General features: G+C 46.2%; 1 protein-coding gene across 2 annotated transcripts; it reads left to right on the top strand.

Moving 5' to 3' along the window:
* The first annotated feature begins 37 nt into the window (after window positions 1-37).
* On the top strand, window positions 38-7,973 carry CMPK2 (cytidine/uridine monophosphate kinase 2). Of its 2 annotated transcripts, XM_035110611.3 has the most exons (5): window positions 38-927; window positions 1,828-1,942; window positions 3,296-3,497; window positions 4,384-4,617; window positions 6,109-7,973. In XM_035110611.3, the coding sequence occupies exons 1-5, from the start codon at window positions 277-279 to the stop codon at window positions 6,230-6,232; spliced, it is 1,326 nt and encodes a 441-aa protein (XP_034966502.3). In that variant the 5' UTR covers window positions 38-276; the 3' UTR covers window positions 6,233-7,973. The 2 variants fall into 2 exon arrangements, with proteins under 2 accessions (XP_034966502.3, XP_088521829.1); XM_088665703.1 differs by lacking the exon at window positions 4,384-4,617 and having other exon boundaries at window positions 64-927.
* Window positions 7,974-21,050: the final 13,077 nt, after the last annotated feature.

Genomic DNA, 21,050 nt, shown 5'->3' with positions numbered 1-21,050 from the left:
CAGCTCCCGCCCAATCGTGACATGCAAAACGCTCCCTGCCAAAGTTCAGGTTCGTTTCTCCCTCTGCAAGAGCGGCTGATGATGAAGCGAACCTGCTTTTTGAAAGAAGCCCAATGAAAAGAAATAGAAAGCAACTCGTCCCCCCCGAGCAAAGGCACTATAGAGAGAGCGCATGCGCCGCCTGGCGGAAACCGCCCCCACTCCTCCTCGATCACTTTCGCTCCCCTGCCTGTTGCGCGCCCCGCTCGGTAAGTTTCGATTCTCTGTGGCGAAGCGATGCTGCGACGGGGCGCCCTCGCTCTGCTGGTGCCGCTCAGACGCCACTCCGCCATGGCGACGCCTCCCGATCGCCGCTTCGTGGTGGAACTCGCGGGCTCGGAGCTGGTCCATTTCTCCCTTAGCGACGACGACGACAACAACAACAACCGTGCGCCTCCTCGGTCCTTCCCGCCCCGTCCGGGGAGATGCTACTCCTTCTGCCTCCCGGCGGCGGGGAGCCCCCGGGAGCGAGTCCGGGCTGCCCGGCTGCACCGGCTTCTGCAGCGGAGGCTGAGCCAGGAGCAGCCCTTCGGGGCCGGGAGCGCAGCGCTGGCGCTCCTCTCCTACAGCCCCCGCCGCGAGGCTGCGCTCGAGAGAGGCTTCCTTGTGCGGGACGAGCGGCGGGCTCCCGAGACCGAGCGCTCCGTCGAAGAGCTGCTTCGCCACCTGCTGCCGGCACCGGTCCACCTCGCGGTATACGAGGTGGCGGAAGGCGGCGAGGTGCGCTGCGCACTGTGGCGCCTTGACGGGGCGGCGCAGGGCAGGCAGCTGGTGCGCAGGGCGCGCGTGGTCGCCGAGGAGGAGCCGGCGCTGCATCCCGCCGTCGCGCACCTCCTGGACGACGCCGTGTTCCGCTCTCGGGGAGCTGCCCGGATGGTCCTGGAGGAGGTGAGTGTTGCTTCTCATGTGCATCTGTTGCTCAGGCGAATGAAATAACTCCCAGGATTTACAGAATGGGCAGCCTTCAGGTGCCGGCACAAACCATCACGTTGCTACAATAAATGCCACACTTTTTAACAACAACAAAAAGAGGTGCCTGTACTGCGTACCTTTGAGTACCCCCTGAAAACACCCATCACTGTTGTGCATTTGTTTACAGTATCTCCCCCCCCCCCCAAGAGGGGCACAAGTCAGCATACAGCTAAAAACAGCTGAAAAGCATAGAAAGAAATCAATCAGTTTTTTTAAAAAACACACACACAATTGAATTCATAGAATTGAATCCCCCTCTCTTTCTCTATCTATCACAATCACAACAAAAGCAGCATGGCACCACCTCCCTCGTTAAAAGCAGTCAGGTCCAAAATGCCTGTTGGAACAAGGTCTTCACCTGCTGGAAAAGTATAGAATCAAAGAGTTGGAAGGCACCCCGAGGGCCATCTAGTCCAACCCCCTGCAATGGAGGAATACTTTGGCCCAACATGGGGCTTGAACCCACAACCCTGAGATTATTAAGAGTCTCATGCTTTGCTAACAGAGCTATCCAGAAGCTACTATAGTAGCATTTTTTCTTCCCTCTCTGTTTCCTTGAATGCCCAAATGAATCTCTCTCTGCACTGGCCCCTTTTCAGGGAATTCAAACATATCTTGGCCTCCCAGCAAGGGGACTGGGCAGACTGCCATTGGGGCTTTTCAAAGAACCCCAGGAAACAAATGCTACCTTTCAGAGTTCTCGCAAGGCTTTTGTGACAGCCCTTTAAATGTTCCCCCATAGACATTGCTGAGGCTTCAGCCCCCGAGTTACTGATAAGCAACTTTTTCTTTAGTAAATACATGCTTTCCTTACAGTGCACTTCTCTCATTCCTGAGGCCAAAGCAGTCCTTGATCTGGTGGATCAGTGCCCTCAGCATCCAAAGAAGGGTGATTTCCCAGTGATAGTTATCGAGGGTCTGGACGCAACAGGTAAGAGTTTAAGGCAAAACTCAAAAGGCGTGAATAAACCTGTGAGCTCTGCAACAGGATGTTGCAGTGAGAAGTGTTTCAGGGCTTTAGCCGCTCCACCCAAGTTTCTGTCCATCCCCAATAGTCAACTTTCAGTGGCCACTGAGCACATTTGGTCTTCATTGGACGGTTCTTGGGGCTCCCCCTTAATAGGGCTGCTCCAAGAAGGTTGGGTCTCTCTGGTGATGATGCTAATCCTGCAATCCTATTCACACACTGACAGTTCAGGATGACCCTAACCTGTCAGGGGTGGGAGAAGAGCAGCAAGAGCACAGGCCACAAAACATGTCTTGAGGGTGAAGGAAGGGAATCACAGTAGGGTGGGAGACAACTGGTGTCTTCCTCTCGCCAAAAGAAGTGTCAGGAAGGAGGGACAAACAGGCCGTTAAATTCCTCAGGCACATTTTCATTATGTCCCTCTCCCATGAGAAGTCTGGACAGTGGCAAGACAAGAACGGGCCTTTTCTGCGGTAGTTCCCCATCTGTAGAGGTAAAAAGGTAAAGGTCAGGGACCCCTGGATGGTTAAGTCCAGTCAAAAGTGACTGTAGGGTTGTGGTGCTCATCTCGCTTTCAGGCCAAGGGAGCCGGTGTTTGTCCACAGACAAACGGGTCATGTGGCCAGTATGACAAACCACTTCTGGCACAATGGAGCACCGTGACAGAAACCAGAGCGCACGGAAATGCCATTTACCTTCCCGTCACAGCGGCACCTATTTATATATTTGCACTGGCGCGCTTTCAAACTGCTAGGTTCGCAGGAGCTGGGACCGAGCAACGGGAGCTCACCCCGTCGCAGGGATTCGAACCGCTGACCTTTTGATCGGCAAGCCCACGAGGCTCAGTGGTTTAGACCACAGCGCCACCTGTGTCCCTTTACCATCTGTAGAATGCTTTACCCAGGGAAGCTCACCTGGCTTCTTCTTTACATATTCTTAGGCACCAGGCAAAAACGTTTCTCTCCAACCAGGCATTCTGTGGCTTTTTAAATGTGTCTGTGGGAGGGGACTTATTGGTTGGATTTGTTATGTTATGTATTTTGTCTTCTCATTTTGTATTTCTCTGTTGTAAACCACCCTGGAATCTTTGGAAGAAGGGTGGTATACAAATTTAATCAATCAAATGATGATGATGATGATGATGATGATAATAATACATTGCATCCTGCAATTTTTGGCTGAACATTATGCATTTTTTAAGTACTTATGCAGCTGCTACAAAATTCAAGAGGCTTTCAGAGGATGCTTTTGTTTCTGTTGAACTTCTTAGAGGAACTCCAAGTGCCATGAATAAAGGACATGCTGTTCCTTGTATAGGCAAAACAACATTGACTCAAGCTGTGAAGGATTCACTAAATGCTGCTCTCTTGAAGTCTCCTCCGCCTAGCGTCAGCCAGTGGAGAAAGATATTTGATGATGAACCAACGCTCATACGGAGGGCATTTTATGCTCTGACCAACTACATCCTTGCTTCCGAAATAGCGAAAGCATCATCTAAGTCACCAGTGATCATAGACAGGTTGGTAAAAACGAAATATCCCCTTCATTGCACATTATCAAAAAGAACTTGGGAGCCCCTTTTCTGTCTGTATATAATTACATTACCTGTTTCCTGTATGGGCCCACCATTGGCATTGCTTTTGCCCTAATTGCCATTGTTCTGCTTTAGAATCTTAGAAAGCAGAAGCATGTATAATGTAACCAGTCAATCACCCCTTGTTTTGATTGGCTGGATCTCACTCTTACCCGAAGTTAACAGGCCTGAATCCAGAGAACTTGTTGCTTGCACTCAAGGAAGATGGAACATGTGTTTCTCCAACAGCAGCTACCCTTTCCAGGATTCTCTGGAGGAAGCCATGACTGTAAAAGTGGTACAGTGGTACCTCTACTTACGAATAACTCTACTTACGAATGTTTCTACTTACAAACAGAGCTCCGTCCGCCATCTTGGATGCGGTTTAGATAGGATTTTTTCTACTTACGAATTTTTAGATAGGGTTGCTTTGACTTAGGATTTTTTTCTCCCAAAGCATTCCTATGGGATTTGACTTACATTTTTTTTTTGACTTACGAATGTGCATTTGGAACGCATTAAATTCATAAGTAGAGGTACCACTGTATAGACGTATTTTAAATGTGCATGGCATAGATGTGACCAATGTCACCATCCCTTAAACTAACCTACCTCACACATGGTTCTTGTGAGGCTGGCCCTTCGTATAGACTGCTTTAAATGCCTCTTGAGAAGAGATGTGGTCCAAAATGAGCATGGAGGCCACAAAACGGATTTTTGTTAGATGCAGAGTCGCCTATGTGCACAGCTCATTCTATACACCTAGTGTTGAATTTTCTTGAAACCTGAATTTCAAATGCCTCGAGTTTCGCTCACACCCATAATTTGATAGGTATTGGCATAGCACTGCCGCGTATGCAGTTGCCACCGAAATAAGCGGGAAAGTGCAAAATCTCCCTCCGCTGCATCACGAAGTATACCACTGGCCCGAAGACCTCCTAAAACCAGATGTTGTTCTACTGCTAACTGTTAGTCCTGAGGAAAGAATCCGGAGACTGCAGGGACGAGGGATGGAGAAAACAGAGGAGGAGACTGAGCTAGAAGCTAATACTTTTTTCCGTCAAAAGTATGTATTGCTACCCATAATATTGTTGCAAGCGTGGGCAGAGAATTGGAGTGAATGAACTCAAGGGCCCCTTTCAACTCTTGATTCTATGTTTGTAAGGTACTGCTGAAATGGACAAACCAGTCGGTCAGCTCTATCCCGGCATATTGCTTTCTTAGGTCAACAGCCTGATGATATGTTGCCATGGGAACCAAGATGGCTGAAGAAGGCTTAGGTGTTGGTTGAGGAGGAATGCCTGTATAGAGAAAGCATAGCTGTCAGAGGGGACCCACACCCTGTACAGAGAAGGAAGAAGGGAAGAATTGAGCTGTACATTTTTTTAAAGAGAGTTGTTTTAACTGTGGCTCTCCAGAAGTTGTTGGGCTGCAATTCCCATCAGCCCCAGCCAGTGCGGCAAATATTCAGGGATGATGGGAGTTGTAGTCCAACAACATCTGGAGGGTCATAAGTTCCCACTTCATGGCTTACACCAGGGGCCAGCAAGCTTTTTCAGCAGGGGGCCGGTCCACTGTCCCTCAGACCTTGCGGGGGGGGGGCTGGACAATATTGCGGGGGGGAGATGAACAAATTCTTATGCCCCACAAATAACCTGGAGATTCATTTTAAATAAAAGGACACATTCTACTCATGTAAAAACATGCTGATTCCCGGACTGTCCGCGGGCTGGATTTAGAAGGTGATTGGGATGGATCCGGCCCATGGGCCTTAGTTTGCTTACCCATGGCTTACACCATGTGGCATGTTTAAAGACTTGGATAAGGCCATCTGCTCCAGGCGAGGTAGCCTGGAGAAGGAGGCAGGCAGGTAAAGATCCTGCTACCCATTTGCTCTTGAACCAGATCACTTGACCCCTCCACCAACCTGACAATTACACCCCCTGCCCATTTTATGAGCTGTTTTTCACCCTCCTCTCTCCACCCTGCCACACCGTCCCTTAGTTCTCCTTAGGAATCCATTTCTTTTGATGTTTTAATTGTGGCTGTACTTCAGATGTGTCGTGAAGTCCTTTGACTCCAGTTGGAAAGTGGGAGAGATGCATCTAAAACAGCTCAATTAAGGCTACAATCCCCAAACAAACTTTCTAGTGTGAAAGGCCTGTTCAGCTTGGTGTGATTCATGTTGGGTAAACACAGGTGGGGTGGCGCCATGGAGCCACCCATTTGACATTAACACTGTTGCTGGTTACTGGGATGGTGTGAGAGTGGCACAGTGGGGTTAGTGAGGTTGGAGCTGAAGAAACACAGTGGCAGAGCCAATCAGGCATCCCCGCTGGTGCACTTACATGGCTCCGACTGTGCCACCACCCTGGGAGGATAGTACTATATAAACATATCAGTGGATAGCTGAAATCTGTTACAGGAGTCAATCCTAAATACATTGTTTGGGGAGTAAGTTCCTAAGGACCGAACTGAGTAGCATTGCAATGGAAACATTGTGACTGACTTCTAGGTGTGGGTTAAATTTGAAATCTTGCTTACTCTTTTCTGATAGAGTTGAAGAATCTTACAGAAGGATGGAGAATCCGACGTGTCAACCAGTTGACGCCAGTCCCTCTAGAGAAGAGGTTCTCAAAGCTGTTCTGCACCTGGTTAAAAAACAGTGTCGTTTACCATAATTGGTTGCGAATGTAGTAGTGCCAGGCTGCTTTGGCATATAAGGGGTTGACCCCAAACTTCCCAGCAGATGCAGGTGAAACTCGGAAAATTAGAGTATCGTCAAAAAGTGCATTTATTTCAGTAATGCAACTTAAAAGGTGAAACCAATATATGAGATAGATGCATGACATGCAAAGCAAGATATGTCAAGCCTTTATTTGCTGTAATTGTAATTATTTGTCGTTAGGCAGGTCAATTATAAATGGAATGTAATTCATGAAATGTAATAGCGATGTTTATTTTTGTATTATTGTAACTATTTATTACTGTGGAATTTTCAAAAGAAAGCATTTGTAAAAATTAAAAGAAAAATGAAAAATAAAAAGTCGCATTACTGAAATAAATGCACTTTTCGACAATATTCTAATTTTCCGAGTTTTACCTGTAAGTGTTGAGTAGGAGTGTTAACAACTTCATTTTCCTCAAAGAGTGAGAAGCATATTGGATTATAGGGGGAGATGCCACATTGTCGTGGGTTAGCCAAAAATCCTGTCAATTATAGTTTGCTGAAGAGCACCAGGGATTTGTAGCAGAAATCTCAGTAGAACCAGAGGCAAATCAGGGGATTTGTTGCCCTCCCTCTCGTTTTCCCCAGTCTTTCAGGGGACTGCAAGGTAAGAGGGAGGGCACTACTTCCTGCTCTTTCTCTGACTTGGCTTTGTGACAATATCACAGGGCCAAACCTGATGGGTTACTTAATTTAGCAAACTCATTATGCTGCCTACATGATTTCTGCTTTGCTAGCCCATTTAATAAAAAAATACGGAGCTGGAACTGTGGGTTAGGGAAGACAGAAGCTCTGAAAAGTTGCAAAGTGGTACACCAAAAAGGTAAAGAGGTGGTGATCATGAATTACACACACACACACACACACACACACACACGTACAATTTGGCATCATCCTAATTCCCAACTCTCACCAAACTTCAGTTACAATTCTTTGCAGGGAGGCTATGACAATTAAGCCATTATAACACTAATGCGTTTTTGTAGAGTCGATCTGCCCAATGAGTCATAGTCCATAAAAATGTAAAATGATGTCCTGAGAGCTGATTCCTCTGATAATTAGAGATATAATTCTGCCCTGGGGGGCAGCACGGAATGGTGGATGTGCAAGTCCTTTCGTGCCACACTGCTGCTCTTCTGTGGCTTACAAAGTAATTCACACCGCTCCACTTCGTTTTTCCTTCCTTCCTTCCTTCCTTTTTTTTGGCACACTCATGTGGCAGCAAAGAGAGGTGCAGCAGCTCACTGTTTTAAAAAGAGAAGTTGGGGAAACAGGAATATTTATGCGTAGCCCGCTGGGCTGGGTTTTGGCTTCAGCAAAAGATCATAAGGAATATTGTTTAGATGTAAACTTTTAGTTTTGGCCTATATTACCAATGGTCATTTGGAGTGGCTGATACCTGAACAATTGCAAATGAAGAAGATTCATGTCTCTTCAAGCAAACTCTAGGTAGGAAAGTAATCCAAAACTTTGACTTGTAGTGGGTAGAGCCGAGGGGTCTCTAGCTTTCACTTAAATGGGCCAGTTTACTCTCCCACTTCTTGTGTTTTAATCAGCTGAATTTGTCACTGTCCTACAGGAGAAGTAATGTATCTTACATGGATTAAAATTGTCATTTCTCTTGCAAAACTTTGGCTGTGCACCTGTTGTCTAGGTGGTTATGCGTGTGCATATAAAATAAACCAGACTACTCATCCAGGGCAGACAACATGAGAGCCTAAGAAGAACTCTGTGTAGTTGCCAACATGACTATTAGTAGTCACTAATAGATGTTTGTTATTGCATTTCCACAAAGAGGAATGGTCCTATTTCAAATGGCTTGGTGCTGTAAATTGAAAGAAAGCCTCAAAATGTCAACCAGCGGATTTTTGCGATTTTAATGCATATTTCAATTCACTAAAATTTAAGAGCAAAAATAAGATGAATACTCTAAGGAGAAGCTTAAGAAACAGAACTGAAGAAAAAAATTAGGAAGCAAGATAACATAGCCGGGATATAGCACCCAATTTGAAGTTTATGTTTAACCATTTACTGTTGTGCAACCATAACCATTTACGGTTGCCTTTTTGTGCCTCCTCGAGAGGTCTGGAGGGTGGCAACATTAGAACGGGCCTTTTCTGCAGTGGCTCCCCATCTGTGGAATGCTCTCCCCAGGGAAGTTCGCCTGGTGCCTTCATTATACACCTTTAGGCATCAGGCAAAAATGTGTTCCTCTTTAACCAGGCCTTTGGTTGATTTGATTGACGTCCTATGCGCTTTTAAAATGGGTTGAGGGGGAGGGTTATTGGGCTGTTGTTTTTATTTTGATTGTGTGCTTTGTGGTTTTATATTCTGATTTTATCCTGAGACCTGCGGGTATAGGGCAGTATATAAATTCAATAAATAATAATGACAATAACTCCTTCACTTTTGGCAAAGGTAACGAAAGGCTAACAGTTGACCAGGAAGCCATTAGAATGCATCTGATCACAGAATTTTGTCCAGGATAAACAAGAACCAGATTTTCTCAAACCAAATTTTAATAGCTAGTAGTATCCTAATGTTCCCTCAAGAAGCTAACACCTAAAGTTTAGCTGTGTAAGGAGTAATGTGATTTGATATCTCCTGTTTCTGAGTAGCTTGTTCCCCGATCTCCCATTACATCTGGGCACAAGGTAACTCATAAAATTCTTAGCCTGTAGTTCCGCACAGTACTTAAATTTTCTAAATTACACACAAAGGAGCCAATTGCACACTGCTCCTGAGTGGTATAGATGCCCCTTCCCAAAAGTTCATACTGTGGGTTGGATCCAGACAGTCAAACTTCAGTCTCATTGGGACTTAAATTAGCCCCACTGTTTTAAATGGGACTAAAGCAGTGTGTCCCAACATTTTTCCGACTGTGGCCCCCTTCCAACCTTGTTTCCTTCCTGTGGCTCCCCCATGGGCGTAGCCAAGGGGGACAGCTGCTCCCCAAATAGGTAAAAATCAATACAAATCTGAGGTTCTGCCCTCCCCCAACAAAAGCCTGCCTCCTCTGACAAAAATCCTGGCTACGCTCATGCCCCCCTGTTCTATCGGTAGAAAGGTAGCTATTTAAATGTTTTGTTTTCAAATAGAACAGGTTTTATAATTTTCATAATTTATCCACAATGCAATTACACAAAATGATAGAAGAAGAGTTTGGATTGGATACCCTGCTTTATCACTACCCGAAGGAGTCTCAAAGTGGCTAACATTCTCCTTTCCCTTCCTCCCCCACAACAAACACTCTGTGAGGTGAGTGGGGCTGAGAGACTTCAGAGAAGTGTGACTAGCCCAAGGTCACCCAGCAGCTGCATGTGGAGGAGCAGAGACGCAAACCAGATTCACCAGATTATGAGTCTACCACTCTTAACCACTACACCACACTGGCTCTCGGGAACATAATGAAATGTTGTGGAAGCTGAAAAACAGAATCATGGAGCTGGAAGGGACCCCAGGGGTCATCTTTCTAGTGCAACCCCCTGCAACATAGGAAACTCAGCTAAAGCATCTATGACGGATGGCTATCCAATCTCTGCTTAGAAACCTCCAGGGAAGGAGAGACCAGAACCTCCCGAGGGAGATCCATCTTCCATGGATTATTAAAAAGTAAACACTTATTTGACCCAAGTTATTTGACACAGAGGAGGAAACCTACAGATGCAGTCCAAAAGGGAGTTCTGTATATATTGGAGAATCATAAAAAGCAAGTGGTCCTCACTGACCTGTTGCAAAAAGATATTGTCCTCCAGAGGAAAGCTGGCTGCCTAGATAAAACACTAGCCCCGCACACCCTTACCTGGGAGTAAGGCGGCTTTCTTCTGAGTAGACCGTTATTTACTAGATGCAAGTCTGCAGCACCCCTTGGCTATGCGCTGGGGTGGATTTTAACCTGTGAACTTGCGGAGCCGGGCAGACACAACATTCAAAGGCAACATCTGAAGGCCCTGATCCACTGGAGTGGATTGCACCCTGCGCCTTGCAGAGTCAGGCCCAGGCTACCACCGGGCCCAGCACTGGTAGCAGCAAAAAGCAGCTCCAGCTCACCCAGCCTTTCCCATTGCCGCCCCACCACCACACTTACCTGACCTCGGGGTTCAGGATCGCAGGCTCTAACAGTTGAAACAGGAGCCTGAGCGATTGCCCTCTCCCACCGGAAACAAGCCAGGACTGCTCCAAGAAAATGCACATGGCAAATAGTGTTGGGCCCTTGTGGGCTGCCCCCTTACTTGCTTTTCATTGGCCAAGAGGATAGCCAGCCAATCAGGATTTTTTTAAAATAATAATAATATATATTTTCTTCACTTATCACTTCCCTCTGTGGCAGTCTATCCACGTGCTGTGGCCCCCCATTTATGCATTTTCACCTGTGGCCCCCTTGGAATATCCTGGGGCCGGTTCACTGACCCTCAGACCTTGTGGGGAGCTGAACTATATTTTGAAAAATAATAATGAATTCCTATGCCCCACAAATAACCCAGAGATGCATTTTAAATAAAAGCACACATTCTACTCATGTAAAAACACCAGGCAGGCCCCACAAATAACCCAGAGATGCATTTTAAATAAAAGGACACATTCTACTCATGTAAAAACACACTGATTCCAGGACCTTTCACCGGCCGGATTTAGAAGGTGACAGGGCCTGATCCGGCCCTTGGGCCTTAGTTTGCCCACCCCTGATCTAGAACTAACATGATATTTTACTGGACCAAAATACCATTAACATAGTGGTGCGTCGCCTTCTCAACCCATATTTACATTGGCTCTTTTTAATCCAAAGGACTTGGTTCTGCTCTACGGAAATTAGTTTCTTCGCTGCCTTTTAAAATGAGCAAAGAGGTTTTGTTAGGGGGGAAATCTCATTTTGTTGTTGTTTTTAACTAGATGAGCAGATATTGCCACTGGAGGGCAGAAAAGAGCTAGGCACAGCATGTCTCAAAAGTCAGGCAACAACAAATACCTTCTGTCAAGGCAATCATTTCCAGCTTTGGAGGGATAGCGAGCAGAGATAAAGAGTGCTGAAACAGCAGAACGCATTACGCTCAGTCTAGAGCTTCAGGCCATGCTGTAGCTCTCTGGTAGAGCTGCTGTTGATAGATCGCGGTCCGGCAGGATTTTGTGAATATGTGGGAGGGCTTCCCTGGACGAAATGCTGCAAGACAGCCTTCGGAAACCTGGCACCCTCCGGATTTTGCTAGTTTGCAGCTCCTGCTGTACCTGACCATAATCCCTGGCTGATGGGTGCTGGAATGACTTCATCTGAATGGCACCAGGATGATGAGAAAGGCTGTTTTGGCTCAAAAACACTTTGGCATTCCCATTGAAAAGGTGTCTGCTGCAAGTGATTATAATCCCTAAAGATGGAAACCATTCTTTAGCATCTTAATTTTGCTGCGGTTTCCGTGTTCTGAAACGAAAACGTTTCGGACGTGTTTCCAAAGCGGGCAAATCTGTTAAATCGTGTGAAAACTAGAAAGTAGCGCTTTTGGGAGGCCAACATATCCCTTGACCCCTGCTAGCATCTCATCTCTTTGGCTCTTGTTCAAAGGCAATTCACTAGTTGGGAGTTCCTGAAATGGACCACACATCCGAGAAAACAGGTATTTATCGAAAACACAAAACACAGGCTATAAAGGAAGGCAGCAAAACTGTTGTCTACTGATATTGACCTTATGGAGGTGACCTTAACAGGACTCCTCTGAAGTAAATGAGATAAAGAGTACAATCAGTGAGGTGGTGGTAGTAAGTATTCAGGGTTGCTCAGATGGGTGTAGCTGGGATTTATTTTAGGGGGGCAGGTTTTAGGTTAGGGGAGGCAGAACCGAGTTATCTGTGATGCAATTGGTCAGTTAGTTAAGTATTTCTATTTATTTACTTGATGGGGGGCGGGCGCAGCTGCCTACACCAACATAATAATAATAATAATAATAGTAATAATAATAATAATTTATTATTTATACCCCACCCATCTGGCCGGGTCTCCCCAGCCACTCTGGGCGGCTTCCAACAAAAGAATAAAACACAATAATCTATTAAACATTAAAAGCCTCCCTGAACAGGGCTGCCTTCAGATGTCTTCTAAAAGTCTGGTAGTTGTTTTCCTTTTTGACATCTGTTGGGAGGGCGTTCCATGGTTGCATTTTCTTCGGCACTGTGATTGAACAACAGTTGCTCACATTTTACCAGACTTCAGTGTTTGCATATATCAGGGGTGTACACTGGCTCTGAATGGGATGCCAAGGAACAAGGCAAACAGGTGCTTTGAGGGTACCCTTCCCATAAGTTGAAGGGAGACCTCAGTAGCTCCTCTCTCCTGAGTTAGATTTTTTTAAGAGTTGGTTTTTAAATCCTGTGTTGCTCTGCTTTACCACACATGCATGTGTGTTTGTGTGTGTGTGTGTGTGTGTGTGTGCGCGCACACACACCACAGCTTTTCAGAACTCTGCAGGTGGTGATCTGATCTAGAAAGCCTCACATAATAAGACTTATTAGAGATCCCTGCCATAAGGGATGTGGAAGAAAGTGAATCCATTTTACTTCCCTCGCAGAAAAAGCCCCTGGAGCTATTTGTCTGCAATTTCCCAAGCTTCATCCTTTCTAGAGGCTTAATCCACACACCTATGTGGGTAAATTTCCTCTATTTTGGCAGAAAGAAAGAAAGAAAGCATTCCAAAATTTTTATTTTATTTTTTAGATTCCCCATTGTAGTGAATCAGGTGACCCAGAGCTTCATTTTTTACACAGAGCATCTTGGGAGCTGATTACAAAGCAAAGCAGAGAGCGCACAGAACGCCTTGGAAACAGGCTGGAATGTTTTTAAAGCACCAAAATGCAAGGTGAAACTTGAACCCTGCACGTAGCCCTGGTGTGTACGTATTTGTAGCCTTTAAATTTCTGCGGAACGTGGTGGTGCACTGATCATTATAGAATTGCCCATCTCATCAGCTCCTATGAGCTAAACTTCCAATTTCAGCTGCATCACTCTTTAATTTTCAAAGTCTTTCTTAGCGGACCTGCTCTGCAACGTTGCCGTTCTCAACCAGCGGTATTTCCAACTAAGTTTTTATTTTGGTATGAGCTTTCGTGTGCATGCACACATCTGGGTTTATTGCAGGCTCTGGGACCAGTGTCCATGTTAAGTCTGGTGGTTGTATTATTGTGGGTGAGGAGTTGTTTAAGATTGGGTGGCTGTCTGTCAGCCACCCAATCTTAAATAACTCCTCAACCACAATAATACCAGACTTAACACCAGACTTAACATGGACACTGGTACCAGAGCCTGCAATAAACCCAGATGCCAACTTTGCTGCCACATACACCCGGAAAACACCATTACTTGCCCCAACAACATCCAACATACCACCTCAGGACTATTTAATTGCTCATCTTCTAACATTGTGTATGCCATCAAATGCCAACAGTGCCCTTCAGCTCTCTATATTGGACAAACAGGCCAAACCCTACGCCAAAGGATAAATTGACATAAATCTGACTTCAGGAACCACAAGACAGAGAAACCAGTAGGAGAACACTTCAATCTCCCAGGACATTCTATACAAGATCTCAAAGCAGCTGTTTTATTACAGAAAAATTTCAGAAACAGACTGGAAAGGGAAGTTGCTGAATTGGAACTCATTACCAAGCTTAAAACCATGGAGCCACCTGGGATGAACAAAGACATAGGATTCTTATCTCATTATGCACGATCAAGCTTTCTTTAGCACCTCAGCCCCTGCTTTTTCCCCGCAGGACCTATTGCAGTCATCAGCAGTTGTTAACAGCCATCAACAGGTTTACCACTCCTATCAGCCCATCACCCATTCCCACCCACCCCCCCACCCTCTGAATATACATAAGGGTCTGGCTCTTCTGTTTCAGTGTACTGTATCTGAAGAAGTGTGCATGCACACGAAAGCTCATACCAAAATAAAAACTTAGTTGGTCTTTAAGGTGCTACTGAAGGATTTTTTTTATTTTGCTTCGACTCAGACCAACACGGCTACCTACCTAACTAGCGCTATTTCCATTATCATTGAATCATTCAGCCTGGGGAAATTGTTGGTTCCTGGAACTCCAAAACCATGTACCAATTGCATTGATCTGACACCACATTGTAGAGAGCCCTTCTGTGCCTCTGATGTATTTTATTTTAATAGGTTCGCTCATGCTGTTATAATTAAGGGTGTGTCAGACTTTCCATAATAGGGATCTGATTTTTTTCAGGGGGTCTATAAAAATTTCACTCTTGGCTGCATCTTGGGATATATACAAGAGGTCCCACTGCTTTTAAAGCTTTTCTGGATGCCTTAAAACATTCTTTTTTTACCAAATTGGCTCATTAAGAAAAAGAGAGGGGAGTGGGCACAATAATACATTAGCTCCTGAAGTCTCCCTTCCCCTCCAACTGTGTTACGCAACCCCCACCCCACCCCCCACCTCCAATTTTGTTCTGGTGCATAGAAATATAGCAGCAATGTGAATTTGCTATTAAAAGAAATCACGAAAAAGGAATTATGAAAGGATGCGCTGAAACACCATCTTGCAGTTGGCAGTTATGGGAATGTGGTTCAAGGGGGGAGATGAAGTTTTATGTGTATTTTGTGTCTCTCTTAATCAGCCCAACCCTTGACATGAACAAGTTGCAATCCACAAGCTTAGCGATCCTTTTATGTCGGGCAAACACAATAGTTTAGCTAGTTAAATTCACTGAATTAAGTAAAGAACTATTAATGAAGAGCTTAGCTAATTAATCTTCGGATATTATTGTTTTATAATATGGCTTAAATTTAAGTCTTCTCAGGTCCAAACTCGCTTAGATAAAGGAGATCTTTGATGAGGATGTCTCAAGCCTCTGCACGATCCAAACTAAAGGAAGCGAGTGCGATTTACGCAAGGGTAAATGATGCTGGTGTAACTTGCTTCTCCACTGTCCCTCTTGTCCCCTGGCTCCCCCCCCCCAGGGAAAACCGCTCTTTTAGCGCTCAATTGGAGCAAACAACAATTTGGGTTTCTCCCCCGGATTGCCACTTGCTCCAATCTGTCGCTAAATAGCTTAACAAGGAGCATGGCAAGAGGAAAACAGTTTGGACTCCTTGGATTCCTGCATTGCAGGGGGTTGGACAGGAGGACCCTTGTCCCCAGTTCTATGATTCTGTGGTCTTGTGCCTTCTAGGGCCTGACACAAGCAGAAATGTGGGCAACCCCCCATTCCAAATGCTGTTCAGGAGCCTGCCAGAGCCTTCCAGAGGGAAAACAAGCCTTTAAAATAGACATTGCCTTACACCACTGGGTTGCTAGGTCACATGACTGAGGAGAACATGTCAGTTTGCATTTCTTAGTGCGGAAAGTATTGATCTGATGTGTAGAGATCTTTCATATTCTAATTAATTCAAGAGGGTTCTGGAAAGCTGCTCTGTGTGAAAGAAACAAGCAGGAGGTTCATGATGTTTGGGTTATTCCTTCAGAGAAGCTGAGCACAGCTGGTTAAAACTGGTTCTCTTATCTCTTCTGTCAAGGTCCTGCTGACTATAAAAATAGGGCCAGAGGGAGTCCGGGTTTCACTTTCTCCAGGTTAGTGAATTATTATAAGTTATGATAAGTTTAAGTTAAGTCTGCGGCAACTGGATTTCTCATGGACAAAGCCAATCCCGGATGTGTTGGATTTCTGACCATTATGCTCATTTGTAAACCTCTGCTGGTTGAAATATTTATTGCCTCTGGTCTATTTGGCGGATCCTGCAATGTGTTTTAAGTTTTTGCTCTGGCAACTATACATTGGGATTCTACTCTGGATCAATACAGTGGTACCTCGGGTTGCGGACCCGATCTGTTCCGGGGTGCCGTTTGCACCCTGAAAAGTCCGCAACCCGATCAGCGCTTTCACGCATGCGCGAAAGCGCAATAGAGCGCTTCTGCGCATGCGCATGCAGCGGAACCTGGAAGGAAACACTTCCGGGTCCGCTGCGTTTGCATCACGAAAAAAATGCAACCCGCAGCAGACGCAACCTGAGGTATGACTGTACTGAGTAGAATTCCATGACAGAACAGTGTTTGGAATAAGGGTATGTTACCCACTGCCCTGTTCTGCCCCCACTACACCCATTCCACCCTCCCAGGGTGCCCCTTTCCAGGACTTTCTCCAGCCTCGGCTCAGCTAGCTTCCACCCAGCGCCAGGTGAGCTCGGAGAACTTCCGATGGCATATACCTATCTGAGCTGGGCCTTCAGGTGGCTCAGCCAGCTGCCAGAAACCAATCTATTCTATTCTGGATTGGATTTGGATTCAGGCCTGTCTTAGCTATAGAGGCTAGTGGCGTGGGGAACCACGGCGCCGGGCACTGGAGGGCACTGGAGGGCGCCAGGGAAGGGGTCCGGGGGCCACGGCTCGGTAGGGGATGTGTGGAGGCGCCGGGCGCGGCCAGCAAAACTCCCACCAAGGCCACTGGGGCACCCCGCCGTGCTTGTCTCCTTTGCCGGCTGCTCGCCTGTAGCGCTGCATCGACCGCCGGCCGAACCGCAGCATGGTGCGCCTTCACTCTGGGGGAGGCAAGCGGGACTCCACCTCCTACCGGCCCCTTGCTGACACTACTGCGCGGACAGAGCTCCCCAAGCCACACTGCCAGCCGACGCCCGCCTGGGGAGCCCGACAGGCAGGCAGCGGTGGGCTCGCCACCCCTGGCGGGGTCCCCGTCAGCCGCTGCGCTGCACCGCCTCCCTTCCTGCTGCAGGCGGCGGCGGCTGCACAAAGCCAGCAGGCAGTGGCGACCTGTCGTGGCGGGCGCTGTCGCTCTCGCTCGGCTGGGGCCAAAGGGGGCCGCGCTTGCCCTGCGGAGCCACTTCCCTCACCCATTGCCGTGTGTCTCTCCTAAGCGACTCGCTGGCCAACCCAGCTCCTCGCAGCCGTTGGGCAGCGGCCCCAATGGTGCCCTCCGCTCCAGGCTAAATTTTGGGAAGGGAGGGGGCGCCAGAGGGACCTTTGCACCAGGGCACTGGATGTAGTTAAGACGGGCCTGTTTGGATTGCTCCCTCAATGTACGAATTTGCGCTGCCCTGTGGTGGCGGCTGCTTTGAAGACTGGGGGGAGTGACGCCTTTTCTCTCCCTTGTCCTAATCTAAACCACTCGCCCTCTCCCAAAGCAACTATTAGCTGAATTGGGTTGGGATGGGATGGGGAAGGAGGGGAAATGACATCACACAGAGCCCTCTCTATCAATTGTATTTCTATGGTCTGAGTGTGTTGCCTATCAGCAATACAGCTCTGTGGGCTCAGCCCCTTCTCATGCTAACTAGCAAGAATATACACTTGCTAGGTTTGGCTGCCTCCGCATGGGAAACATTTAAGTGGCTATCCGCTCTGGTTCTCCAGTTATCTGTTTCCATCCAGAGAAGCGGCAGATTATATTTTTTTAAAGAAAGCGGAGGAAAGAAGTGGACCACATTCCTTTCTCCCAAAGTGTCGACGACTCGTGGTTTAATTTAAAAGCTGCATTAATGAAGTGACAAATTAAATCTAAGTTTAAAACTTACTTTAAATAAGAGTACAAATCAGTCCCAGCGTTATTCAAACAGGAAACACATAATTTACAGCACGTTTAATTTCAATCAGTGCTTTCAAATGGTTCACAGAGAGTTCAGTCGCTCTATAGTACAAGAGCGCATGGCTGACTGTGGAAGGGAGTGTGAAAATGTAACCAGTTATGCACACGCAGTGGTTTGGGTGGTGTGTTATTCTTCAGCTGTCTTGCTCTTGGCAGAGGCTGTATTTTCATTCTGCAAAGGAAATTTGCTCTAAAAGAGTGTCTTTCATTCAAGGCAAATCTGGCAAAAGCGCTTTTGGGGGAATATATCTTATATTTGGCTTACTGACCATTAGCCAGGGCTCAGATGGGGGCATTATCTAAAGTGCAATCAAATACTATGCTACGGAGGGAAGCACTAAAACCTTTTTAATTAAAAATGTCATAAAGGCTTAAATAAAATAATAACCTCCAGTTAACAGCAATTGCTTAAAGGCGCTCTCTCTCTCTCTCTCTCTCTCTCTCTCTCTCTCTGCGTGTGTGTGTGTGTGTGTGTGTACATGCACGCACGCACACACACACGTGTGTTTGCAGCGAGAACAAGAGCATGGTCACCTGGTAATCGAGTATATTGTCTACCAGCAGAATAACCTGAAAAGCAGATTTCAACATGCTGATTCCACATTATGGTCACTTTTCAGTAACCTTCCAACCGCTAAAGCACAAAATACACAGGAAAGCAAATGCAGAGTCTGAGCGCTCAAATCTTGTTAAAACGCACCTGCTGCCACAAGAGTGGAAAGAAGTGGTAAACCAGGATTTGCTGGTAGGTTGCTGTAGATGGCAATTTTTATTTTTACTTCCAACTGTTTAGCAATAGCAAGCTCTGTAGAAGTTTAGATGAAGATATCATTACACATACACACAGCCCATCTGGCCCATAGCTGCCAAGTTTTCCCTTTTCTCGCGAGGAAAATCCCTTAAAAAAAGGGATAACTTGGCAGCTATGCCCATTCAGGTTGTCCCAATGTATAACTTGTGAGGTTTAGTAGATAATTGGCTTCACCTGCTGAGCCACCATTTTGTATCTGGCTATACCACTTCTCACCACTATTGAACATGACTCTAGGGTTGCCAGACTCAATAGAGGACAGGACTTCTGTGCCTTTAATTGCCCTGCTCTCTTTTGAGTCTGGAAACCTTAAAGAGAAACCAGCAGACCCTTTGCTTGGAAATTAAACAAAGTCCTGTCCTCTATTGAGTCTGGCAACCCTACATGACTCCTATTTGGGGGAGGGGGTCCTAGTTAAAAAGAGAGAGAGAGAGACCACAGTAGTTCCCACTAGCCTGAAGTCTTTCCACAACATCTTTCTCCCGACGGCTTTCCAGCTGTGATTTGGGGTCGTCAAAGGTTTCTCCACGAACAGATTAGCAATGGTAGACCTTCCCTGAAGGGTCTTCTCTGAAGAACAGCTTTTCTACAGTTGCAACTCTCTTCCCCTAAAATGGGGGACCTGTGGCCCTCCAGATGTTGCTGAATCCCAGTTCTTGTCAGCTTCAGCCGGTGTCACAGACGATGGGAATTGTAGTCTAGAAATATCTGTGGGAGCCACAGAGAGTGTACTGCCAAATCACGTGAGGTAATGTTGAAGCCTTATAGGCGTCTCTGAGGGAATTGGTAGTGGCAGTGGTGGGTGAGGCCAGAGGTCAAAGTGGGCCAAAGTACAAGTGTAAATCTCACCTTCGTACAGTAGTCTAGTGCTCACTCACTCACACACACACACATTCAGACATCCCTCTCTATCCTTCATCCTTCATCTCTATCCTGGAGGAAGATTTAGGCAAGCAAAAAGAAAAAAAGCATTACACTCAAGCACATATTCCAGCCAGGCAAGAACACTCAAAGAGGAAGGTGAAGGGTGTTGGTTGGAACAAAATAAAAAAATTCCTTCCAGTAGCACCTTAGAGACCAACTAAGTTTGTCATTGGTATGAGCTTTTGTGTGCATGCACACTTCTTCAGTGCTGGTTGGAGAGAGGGTGTGTACCCTACAGGGAATCCTAGGAGCTAGATACAGCGAAACCGAGGGCCACTTTTGGCCCATAGGTTTAAGGTTTCCCAATTCTGCCTGAAAAAAGGTGCCTCAGAATCTTCTGCAGACAACCAGTGTTTTATGGAAGACTAATACCCAGGAGTTCCTCAGAAGACGAATAAATGATGTTGTGGCATCGGCAGGAGGATTTGAAACTGCTGCTTTATCACGGGGATTTCATTTTAAAATGTTCATCTCAGCACGCAGGAGTCGCCACACTGGTTAATTCTTTAAGCCACAATGTTTTATTTCCAAGACCTTGAATCGATTTGACTCCATCAACAGCTACTGTTGATGGGGTAAAGAGGCTTGTTTTCTTTCTCTCTCTTTTTAATAGGCCTTTTCATGATAAGAACCCATTGAACCATGTTGGCTCTGTTGCAACTAAATGTTCCCTGAAAGTATTTGAACCAAGCCAGTTTTTCTTTCCAGGATTAATATGTGAGTCCCTTTTTTCTTTCTTTTTTCTTTTTGCTAAATGCCCTAGCTAGCCTCCATCTGCTTGCTTCAAATTCCCCAGAACCACCCATTACTCTCTGGGCTGTGTGCATGCACTCAGTACAAATCATCTACCGAAGCAATGGAAATCTGAATTTTTTCCCCCTGCTTTGCATAGATTCACCCTCCATAATTTATTTTGGATTTTGCAAATCATGAGGTGGAGTGATGACCTGTCCGGGACACTGAAGCTACTCTTCTCCTCCCAGTCATCTGGATATCTTACTCAGCAAGCCTTCTGACTTTTTGGATTTCAGCAGACATTGCAACGTGGAAGCATATATTCACAGAAGGGCTAGAAACCCGCTACATTAATTTTTTAAAAAAATAAAAAATAAGTTGGGGCCTGTTGAGAACCTGCATCCAGTATAATAGCACCCTACGCTTTTTCCTACAAGCTTGCAAAATTGTGGCTTATACATGAGCCTGATTATTCTGCCCTGTGCATAATCCTCGACTATGAGAGGAGCCCTCAACATCGTGTGTGTGTGTGTGTGTGTGTGTGTGTGTGTGCATGCATCATCATAATTAATAACATCTTCTGAGCATCTCAGTTGGCACGCTCTGCACTGGAAAGGAATTGACTCATGTACTAATATCTCTGGGGGGGTCACTCCACCGGCTGTTCCTTCAGCAGGCCTGGGGCAGCAGGGAAGCACA

The sequence above is a fragment of the Zootoca vivipara genome, chromosome 3 (genome assembly GCF_965207765.1).
Source record: "Zootoca vivipara chromosome 3, rZooViv2.hap1.1, whole genome shotgun sequence".
NCBI classification, from domain to species: domain Eukaryota; kingdom Metazoa; phylum Chordata; class Lepidosauria; order Squamata; family Lacertidae; genus Zootoca; species Zootoca vivipara.
The sequence above is the reverse complement of the archived record's forward strand: the minus strand, read 5'-3'. Positions and strand labels throughout refer to the sequence as shown.

Coding starts and splice junctions, on each gene's coding strand:
- CMPK2 (XM_035110611.3), top strand. CDS start 277: ATGCTGCGACGGGGCGCCCTCGCTCTGCTGGTGCCGCTCAGACGCCAC. Junction 928..1,827: donor CCCGGATGGTCCTGGAGGAG/GTGAGTGTTGCT, acceptor CTTTCCTTACAG/TGCACTTCTCTCATTCCTGA. Junction 3,498..4,383: donor TCACCAGTGATCATAGACAG/GTTGGTAAAAAC, acceptor ATAATTTGATAG/GTATTGGCATAGCACTGCCG.